The sequence below is a fragment of the Dioscorea cayenensis genome, chromosome 5 (assembly GCF_009730915.1).
Source record: "Dioscorea cayenensis subsp. rotundata cultivar TDr96_F1 chromosome 5, TDr96_F1_v2_PseudoChromosome.rev07_lg8_w22 25.fasta, whole genome shotgun sequence".
In the NCBI taxonomy this organism is placed as follows: domain Eukaryota; kingdom Viridiplantae; phylum Streptophyta; class Magnoliopsida; order Dioscoreales; family Dioscoreaceae; genus Dioscorea; species Dioscorea cayenensis.
Genome location: NC_052475.1, coordinates 24,481,653 through 24,492,231, shown reverse-complemented (window position 1 = coordinate 24,492,231; position 10,579 = coordinate 24,481,653). Strand labels below are relative to the sequence as shown.

At 37.6% G+C, this 10,579-nt stretch overlaps 1 protein-coding gene across 1 annotated transcript; it reads left to right on the top strand.

Moving 5' to 3' along the window:
• The first annotated feature begins 7,770 nt into the window (after positions 1-7,770).
• Positions 7,771-9,736, top strand: LOC120260154 (LEAF RUST 10 DISEASE-RESISTANCE LOCUS RECEPTOR-LIKE PROTEIN KINASE-like 1.2). Its single transcript, XM_039267594.1, has 4 exons — positions 7,771-8,691; positions 9,097-9,135; positions 9,219-9,320; positions 9,432-9,736. Exons 1-4 carry the CDS (start codon positions 7,854-7,856, stop codon positions 9,734-9,736), a joined length of 1,284 nt encoding a protein of 427 aa, XP_039123528.1. The 5' UTR covers positions 7,771-7,853.
• Positions 9,737-10,579: the final 843 nt, after the last annotated feature.

Below are 10,579 nucleotides of genomic sequence, written 5' to 3'. Positions count from 1 at the left end.
AAATTTTATTTCATAAGCTAATACATGACTTTGACAATTTGATTTTATTTGTAAGTCAAAGTTAACCGCATTAGAATATATGTGAAACTTGTTACTGTTTTGTTTCTTATAATTATTATTTTTAAATAAATAGATAAACCACACTTTTATTCAAACATCAGAAACAAGTGCATATAATAAGATTAAGAACTGAATGAAAGGGAAGGGAAACAAGCATAAACAAGTAATAAAAACTGTATCTCTAATCCAATCAAACTAAAAAGAATCACCAGTAGTGATGTATTTCTTAGAAAAATATAGCGGATCAAACAAAAACGCATGAAAGCAAAAGAAAGGACTTCACAGCTAGAAGACGAAGAACACCGGAAGGTGTCAAAGGTCTTCACCAGCTAACCAAGAGGATCAGGGGTGAACCACTCCCTAGCCTAAAGATCTGGATAATCCGAAGCACGCGCACTGAGGAAGTTGAGAGATCGCTTTATCTTTTGGGATGCTTTCATTTAGAAGTTGTTGTTGGTGTCCTGAAGCGGCAGAAAGTCACGACAGAAGCATATCAGTAATTTTAATAATCACAGTAAAACAAGTTAGATCAAGTAATTGAAAAATTCGATTATTCTGTTCCAGCCATATGTTTCACATGATAGCTCTTATGATGAGGTCCCTAAGGGTATGGAATCGAGAATTCAGAGAAGATAACCAGGTGGTCCAGATCGAAGAAACAGTTGGAGGAGAAGACTACAAGGCTAAGCATTGATTGAAAAAAGACCAAATATGCTCCGAGAATTCACAGTTAAAGAATAGGTGCTCCACTATTTTAGAGTTTTTGTGGCAAAGAACACATATATGTTTCTGTGGTAGCTTGTATGTTATAGCCTTGTTTTTTAAAAGTTTTGAAAGTGTAAGTATTTTATCATCCCACACTAACTAATAGAACAAGGAGATTTTGCTTGGGCACGTATTTTCCAAAATTGGGAATATAAAAGATTGCGCGTTTCACCATCTATTAGAAACTTATAAAAAGATTTAACCGTGAAGGTACTCTCTCTTTATCAAGTGTCCCTTTTTGCATTTGATAGATAATTTTTAAAATTTTTTATAAAAAAATAATTAATCACCTAAAATATATTAGTGAAGTCAAATATAAATACAAGGACAATTACTAGACTTGTGAGAGTTTATTTATAATATTTATGCGGTATTGCAGTGTAAATATATCAAATTAGGATATGAATTAGGTTGTATATATATATAATATATATGTAAAACACCCCACAAAATGTAATGTTGAATTAAAAAAAGTTTAAAAATACCATGGACCAAAAATAAGTAAAAAAATATAGACTCAAAAATTTATATGGGAAAAGTGAATTTACTCAAGTGATAATTAATGACCAATATGTTAGTTTGGACGAGATTACTTCTCTAATTCTTCATGGAATTGTCACAACAAGCAAGGCAGGATTGGGCGGTGATTTTAAACCAATATATTTTATTTTATTTTTAAAAAATATTTTATAGCTCGCAGCTATGTCATGGGTTGCATTAGAGATATTGTAATAAGCGCCGAGAGAAGTTATAGCACATTTCAGCCGAAGAGACCTACTTTTTCCTCTTTAGTTTTCTGGATGAAAACAATCAAACTTGGAAAATCTAATATTAATTTTTTCAAGAGTCTGCATCTCTTCCTATTTAATACTAGCCTTCATTTGTCTTGATACTTCATTATTAATCGAGTCAAATCCTTGTGTTGAAACTTGAAAGGTTTCTAGTCCACCTCTCTCTCTCTCTCTCAATGCTAAACTCACAATCTCATTGCATTTTAATGCAAATAGTATTTTAGTCATCTAAAATAATTCACTTTCTTGACTAATTTAATTTTTGTCTTCATTACTGAAAATTAGGCTTACCAAACATGTAATTTGGCAAAAAGAAATAAAATAAAATAAAGTAAAAAACTAATTATACACCAAATTCAATGCTATTAGGTGATGATCCGCAGGCCCTTCATGGGCATTATGACAGAATAAATATTCATAGGCCCAACTACATTATCATTTGTAACAAAGATAAAATGATGGCTTTGACAATATGTGTATATATATATATGTAAGTCTACATTTTCACTAATCTAAAGTTCAAAAATCTAAAACGCTTGTCAAAATCATCTGGATTAGGTAGTTAGTAACACTAATCCAATTCTTTTGAGGAGAAGAAGTAAGTTTAAAATTCATATAGAGATATTAACTATATAGAGTTGTGTTGTTTTTGTGTGAATCCCAATAATTGAAAATGAGGGCGTATGAAGCGTTAGCTTTGCATACATCTCTCGGTTTAGGGGCTTAAAAAAAATTATATGGCTCTTATGTTGGCCATGGAGTAGTGTTTTTTCTAATAAACCACATTTAATAGAAATTTGAACTTCTAAGTAAAAGAGTAATAGTGCAGTGAGTTTCTAGTGAGGTTGACTATCTAGCAATCATGTTAGGAAATTCTTTTACAACTACTCCATACAAAGAATAATGTATCTTTGTTATTCTAAACGGAAATTTCTTCGTCAAATCTTTCTACAACTTCTTAATAGACGGAGGTCTCCGCCCCCAACTCTATTCCAATTTTTGGAAATCTAAATCTCTTAGCAAAATTACTTTATTCTGTTGGCTAGCCTGGGATAACAAGATTCTTACGCTTGAGAACTTATTCAAGAAAGGTTGCAATCCGTACGCCACTGACACATACATACTTTGTCACAATAACTCCGAATCAGTGGACCACTTTTTGTTAAACTGTATCTTCTCTTCTCGTATTTGGTCATTTTTCAAGTGCCTTTTTTATTCTAAAACCCTACCTTCCTCAGTCTCAAATATCTGGACCAACTAAATTCCCTCTTTGAACACCTCCATTAGAAATCTCTGGGATCTTTGCACAAGAGCCATTTTCTGGATTATTTGGCTGGAACGCAACAATTGTATTTTTAATCATAGTTGTTCTCCTATTTCCTCTACCTTATACAAAACAGCTAACTTGGTTCTTACTTGGTTATCCGCAGACTCGGATTCTCACCAGCAGGAAGCTTCAGAGGACATTCAGAAGATCAAGCGCTCCTTAAGCTTCCTGAGCTCCGGATCCACCGACTTTCTCCAAAGTGAGCTGCACTCAAGCCGTGAATAATCCGTTACTTCCGTTTCTGGACATGCCTGTGTCTCCAGATGGTTGACTACTAGCTCCGATTCTCACTTTTATTGTGTGGTTTTTTTATGTTTCCTTTGCTCTCTGTTCTCCTCATCTCTGGTGAGGTTTACAGTTTTCTTTTTTCTTTCTTTCTAGTTTTTTTTCTCGCTTCTACTTTTGTTCCTTGTACTACCATGTATTACTCTTTTTTAATAAATTAGTGGTTTATCCACCTTATTCATTCATGTCTAGTGTCCACATTTCCTTTTGGGATAGTGCTTAAAAACATATAATGATAACATCTTTACTGTAATTTTATTTAATTTTTAATTTCTTTTAACAAAGTTGACAAGCAACATTTAATTTTGATTATAATCAAATTTTATAAATAATTAAATTATATATATATATATATTGAAGACCCAATGACAATGCTTTCCAAATAGCAGTCGACATTGCAAGAGGTTTGGAGTACGTAACCATGATTGCAATACTTAAATAATTCATTTGGATGAAAATTTTTGTCCTAATTAAGATTTGTGATTTTGGACTTGCTAAATTTGGAAAACACAAAGAGAGTATGGCAGGTGCTAGAGGCGCCTGAAGTATTCTCCGGAAATTTTGGGATTGTTTTTTCTAAATTAGATATCTATAATTATGGCATGATGATATTGGAAATGGCTAGCAGGAAGAAGAATGTAAAAGTGGTTGTAGATAAAACAAGTGAGATTTATTTTTCTCATTGGATTTTTGAATACCTTGAAAGCATGTAATATTGTGAAGTGGCTGCATCCGCACGATATATCACTAGAAAATTGGTCTTGGTGAGTTTGTGGTGTATATAAATAAAACCATAATCTTGACCAACAATGATTTGGAAAATAAAGTGGTAGACATGTCAGAAGGAAGCGTCAATGATTTGGAATTGCCACGAAAGCCATAACTATTTCATATTTCAAGGCCACCATCTACTTGACCTTGCCAGTGGCGTGACATTTCTTACGTTATTATGCTTGTTTATTTAATTAAAAAAATATTACAGTGTTTTTGTTTTAAAAAAATTTATAAACCAGGAGAATCTATGGGTAGTCCTCATCATTCAATATCTATTCCATAAATTGCATCGTATATATACTACAATCAAGATTGTTGTGCCTCTGTTGCGGACATTGTTTGACATGTGTGAGTAGGTACGAGACGGTGTCTTCAAGACCGAGTGTCACCTAAATATATTTGTCGAATAAGGTCCGCTGAAAAACGTGAACACAATGGCAATGAATCACATTTCATGAAAGGGCATGTAAAGAAGTACAAGAGTTTGTGGATTTTACCATATCCCTTGCTTCCTGATCATGCACAATACTTCTAGTTGATGAGTAGTTCAAGTATTCATGCTTGTCTTTCTCGAGAACAAGGAGGTGGTAGTGCTTGTGCGAAACAATAGGCATAAGTACCACCTCAATTAAAGAATAGTCATGCAAAACGGAGGCCAACATCTTGTGCAGGTTCTTGCTTGAGTGTTTTTGGAAAGTGAAAGGATGTGATGGGAAAGTAACTTCCTTCTTGAAATTTGAATAACCAACATGGGTAAATATGAGTAATTTCACAACTCAAATTCTTCTCTCATGTAAAACATCCAAACCACCAAGGGCAAATGAGTAATTTATAACTTAATTTAACTCCGTTGGTGGTTAGTTGGGCTCACAAGTCCATATTCTATAAAGGAGGGACTTTTTGGGGTTATGACAAAGTCAAAGGACTTAATTGTCAATTCTTCTAATAATAATAATTTGTCCACGCTATTTTGGAAAAGCGGAGGAAGTCATCCACGTGATTGGAACTTTGGAAGCGGCGGTGTTTTGATTGGTTTTCCTATTTTCTTTTTCCAAAAGTTCTGGCCTATAATTAAAAATGACTTGACTGCTCTCTGTCAAGATTTTTTTAATGAGCTCTGCTAATCTGGAGCAGTATCAATTGGGCGAACATTGTTCGATCCCTAAGGTCAAGTCCCCGAAATTTTGCAAGCTCGACTTTTCACCCTATTAGCCTCATCAACTCTTCTCTCAAAATCATCTCAAAAATTCTGGCCACCAGACTTATCAAAGTAATTGATTCTCTTATTGAGTCAACACAATCCGCCTTCATTGCAGGTAGATGCATTTTGGATAATATTGTAGCGGTGGGGAGACTATTTTTTTAGCCTTCAAAAAGAAACTACAGCAATATTCTTAAAGTGGACTTTGCTAAAGCTTTCGATATGGTGGATTGGGACTTCCTTTTGGATCTTCTCAAAGCCAGGGGTTTTGGAGTTCGGTGGATTGGTTGGATTCAAAGCTTGTTATTTTCCTCCAAAGCCTTTATTCTGGTTAATGGCTCGAGAATGGCTATGTTAGATACCAAAGAGGTCTTAGGCAAGGGATCCCTCTCACCTCTATTGTTTGTTACGGTAGTCGATGTCCTAAGTACAATGTTCTCCAATGCCCTCTCATCGGGTATACTTTATGGAGTTCCCCTTGGCGACTTGGGTAAAATTTGTCACCTTCAATACGTTGATGATTTAATTATCTTAACTGCTGGAGGGGTGGAAGACCTACGAATCATAAAACTCATTCTCTATTTGTTTGAAGGAATGTCTGGGCTTGCTATTAATTTCCACAAAACTTGCCTTTTTTCAACACAAATTGGACTTCTTCCGGACCAGTCACTCTTGAGCACCCTAAACTGCTCTGCAAGATTACTTCCTCTGACCTACCTGGGTATCCCAATCTCGGAGCGCGCCCAATCGCTAGGGACTGGAATGCCTTATCTCTAGGATTCGATTCAAGATTGTTTTCTTGGAACTCTAGGGATCTCTGTCCCTCGGAGGTAGACTTACTCTATTGAACTCTGTTCTCACCTCCATTCCCATTTATTGGATGTCCATTTACAAACTTCCCGCTTGGGTAGTTAAAGCTATTGATCGTATTCAGTGACTTCTTGTGGAAGGGACCCGATATTGACAATGGGATGTAGGCGAGTCGATTGGAAGCGTATTTGTAGACCTCGCGATTTTTGGAGGTTGGGGTGTGCTAAACATCGTGGAATTTAATCTAGCCTTCTTTCGGGTAAGTGGTGGTGGAAGATAATTCTCGATTCAAATTGGTGTGAGTGCGAATGTGACTAAATTCACATACTTCTACCGACGATCACCAACACTGGAACCTCTTGATATTCAGTCTAAACCTAAATCTTACTTTTTGGGGAGGTATCTTAAACTGCCTACCAGCCTTTAGGAAATGTCTGACTCACATTATTCATGACTGTAAGTCCACTCTCTTACGGCTAGAATAGGTGGTTGGGAGGGGCGAGCCCCAATTGATTTGTGGCGGATGTTTTTTTCTGAATCTGCGACTCCCGAGGGGCCGTGAATGCCTTAGCACCTACCCTCATGAATTTGTTGAGGGAGATCGATCCTTACATTGATAATCTTTTAATCAATCTCATTGGTGATTCTAAGGACCGTAAAAGTTGGAATCGTACTACGAATGGTACTTTCTCGGTCAAGTCCTTCTATCTTTTTTTTTATTGATGAAGGCGTAAGAAGTAATATGTCCAAAATCATTTGGAAGGGGTTTTGCCCGAGAAAGGTGCAGCCATTTACATGGCTAGCTTGGGATAACAAAATTCTTACCCTTGATAATCTGGCAAAGCGAAAATGTAATAAACTCCTTACTACTACTTGCATGCTCTGTTTTACAGACATTGAAACAACGGAGCATCTTTTTATTCATCGCCTCTTTTGCGATCCAAATTTGGGAACACTTTATGCAGATTTTTGCTCTAATCGACCTCCCGTCATCCCTAATTGACTTGTTGGGTCAATGGCGGAGCAAGCTTCGATGGGGACAACAAGTTAACTCCGGGATACCTTATCTAGGGCCTTAATTTGGAATATTTGGCTCGGCGTAATAGGAGAATTTTTTTATGATTGTTTTATTAATTGTTTATCTCGTGATCATTAAAAGTTTCTCATATGTTTTTAAATTGGGTTTCGCAGACTCCCGAGCGAGAAAAAGGCAAATCTTTGGAAGAGTCTTCTCATACGATCAAGAGAGTCCGGAGTTTCTTGAGTCCAGGGAGGGAAGAGATCGTGACCCCTAATGTTCTTGGGTTGCTTCCGAGGTGTTATTTTCCCTTAGGAGTTGTTCCTTCTTTTGGTTCCTTCCACTTCCAGTGGACTTTGTTTTGCTTGTGTTTGCTTGGACTTTGTTCGGCATTTTTCGTCATTGTACTACTTGTCTTGTAGTCTTCTTGGTTTGTTTTCAGCTCTGCATCTACTTTTTCGATTTTAATAAATTATGGTTTATCCACTTTATCGATATCACAATAAAAATAATTTATGCATTTATTTTTTAAAAAATAATTTATAAAAAAATAATAACAATAGGAAATATGAAATTAGCGATTTCCAAATAAATAAATAAATTTGTTGCCGTAACTATGCCGCATCTGCGCCAGTCAATTTCGTTGCTTTAAAATAAATAAATAAATAAATAAAAATAAAATTCGTTGCATTTTGCTAGCTGATTTGAGCCACGCCCACGCCCACGCCTTTATCTTCCTTCTTCTGGCATACTTTTGCCGGTAGAGAATTTAGTTCTCTTCCCCAGGAATCAGTGGCATCATCCCCTCTCTAGAAAAACAACATGAAGATGAACCCAACGTCCTACTGGGGCTCTCTCCTCCAAGCGTTGTTTCCCTTGCTACTTTTCTCTTACTCATTCGCTCAGCCATCCTTGGCGCTAGACACAACAGAGCAGTACCTTGAGTGCAACGCGACGCGCATGCTCACCTGTGGTGATATTCACACCGAGATCAAGTTCCCTTTTTGGACAGAAGATCGGCTGGATTACTGCGGTCATCCAGGCTACCAACTCACATGCGACCCTGAAAATAAGACTCTGTCGATGAACATCGGTGATAAGTCATATCATGTAAGGGAGAGGATTGACTATGAGAACCAATCCCTGGCCCTCATAGACGCAGATCTCTCGGCCGCCGTTACTACCACCAGTTTTTGCCGCCCTGAAAAGATTACAAACACCACCATCAGCAGCCTCGAATCATCCTTCTTGATATACGGAGACAACGACACTAATGTCACCTTGTATCTCAACTGCAGCATCTCCACCATCCTGAATCTCAATAAATTCTTCCCCATCCCCTGCACTTCTTATTTCCCTGATTTCTTCGGACAGAAGGCGTTCTTCACGTTGGCAAAGGAACAAATAGAAATCCCTGAGAATGAGCAGTGCAACGCGACCGTGTTGATTCCGGTGTATGATCAATTCAACCTGGGTGATTTTATAACTGGAGCGAAGAATTTTAGTGATGTGATGAAGGCGGGGTTTGGTGTGAAGTGGACCATCGGGCAGGACTGGTGCGACAAATGCACAAAGTCCGGTGGGCTCTGCGGTTCCAATGACATTAACCCGGCCTGCTTCTGTCCAGTCGGCATGACTATCGGCACCATCTGCAGTCACGGTATTAACTCCTTGCTTCTTTTCTTTGCGGATCTGTTTTCATCTGTCCCCTGTCCAGAGCTCTCTTGCTAATTCATGCTTTCATCGTAGAGCTGCGATGGGGATCTTTACTAGTGTGTGGCTGATTCGAGTCTCATGCATTGGATTATCGTTCTAGTTAGGGTAACTGTACAATTAATTTCCCTGGTCATTGCAACATGGCTCACCCATCCCACTTTTAATGACTTCAACCTCTTATTTCTATAAATGCTTCAATCAGCATTAGATCGTAGATTGTTGCAAGCTATTTGGCAAATATGCAATTTGCCTAGTTGCAACTATGAGTGATTTATGTTTGGCAAATTATATTCCTCTGTTTGTTACCTTAACTCTGCTCCTAACCTCTTGTATCCATATGATTCTGCAGGCAAGAACAGGACAGTCATGAACAAGCATATAATTATAGGCAAGCAAATAGCACTAGTGTTTAATTCTTTCCACCAATTAAACAATGTTGTGTTAATTATCATAAGTAAAATTTGTAACCAGGTGTTGTATCGGGCGTTGGCATCATCTTAGCACTTTGCTGCCTATACTTGTATTGCTGGTTTCGCCGTAAGAGGCAGCAACACTCCTCATCCACTCTTTACGGTAAAACATCCACCTCTGATCCTTTAATTACATCCCCTCAAAGCTCCTGTTTTTCTGTGATGAGAAAAGAACTTAATTTACAAAAAGCAGGAAAGCACACAAAATGATCAGAAGAAGAGGCTGTGGTGGCACAAATCTCATCAAGCCCGGTAAAGATACGGTCAAAGGCCTACGAAAAAGCAGAGATAAAGAAGATGGAAGCCAAATCTACCCAGTTCACCGGCAATAGAGTTCTTCCCTTGAATCGAAGAGATGGAGATGTCCAGTCCTTCATTGTTGCCGGTTGTTGGCGATTGCAACTTCGCAAATCCGAGGTGAAGTGTTTGCATTCGCTCGACACACGCAATCCACAGTCGACATTAGTTTGCCAGTTGAAATCTTTAATGTTGAAGAGCGGGCAAATAGCATCAATCTGACATCAAAAGGTTGGAATAGCTTGTGCGAGCACACACCAAAAAAAACCGAGCCGGGGTTAAAATGATGAAACCAACGTAATGCACACTAGAGCCGAGCTCAACGGCATCGGCATAGATAAATGGATTTGGGAGAAAGGCCCGAAAACTCCCACGATGTTGTTGTCCACTGAAAGCATTACGATGGTTAATAGCCCTTGCGAATAGAAACAGTTAAGTTTGGCTTTTGAAAAAATATGATTGCAATCTCTCTTTCAAATAATCCAAACCATTTGGCAATCAAAACAACCTGATCACAATCCCTCCTTCGCCATAATACTCCGACCAACAGACGAACATAAATAATTAAATCCAAAGGGTCTACATTCATCACGATGAGAATTGGGAGTCAGCGGTCTTGAACTTTTGAACACAACAAATGAGATGGAAGCAGATACATCATATAATCCACGAAGGGACAGCAAAGGTCCAATGTTAAGATTGTAAAGACAGGCACTGAAGTCGTTAGTTTATCATGAGCTAGTTTCCAAATGAAAGTTTTATACGAGGGACAACGAGATAATTTCAAATAAGATCCACCCATCAATTTTCATTCGACACAAGATGAATTGATATGGGTGTAAACATTGGAAGAGATAATAGCATAATGCGAATATAGGCCCATACCCACAGTTATCATTAGTCTCGATGGCCGACATTCAGAAATAAAATCAAAGATCCGCAAATTCCAAAAGCAATTCTCGAAAATTCACATTGAAAACATTATTATCAAGAAATCATAGATGTTTAAGTTTTCAATCAGGTCCATGTTTAAAATGTAAGCTTATGCGATATGGGAAGATCAAA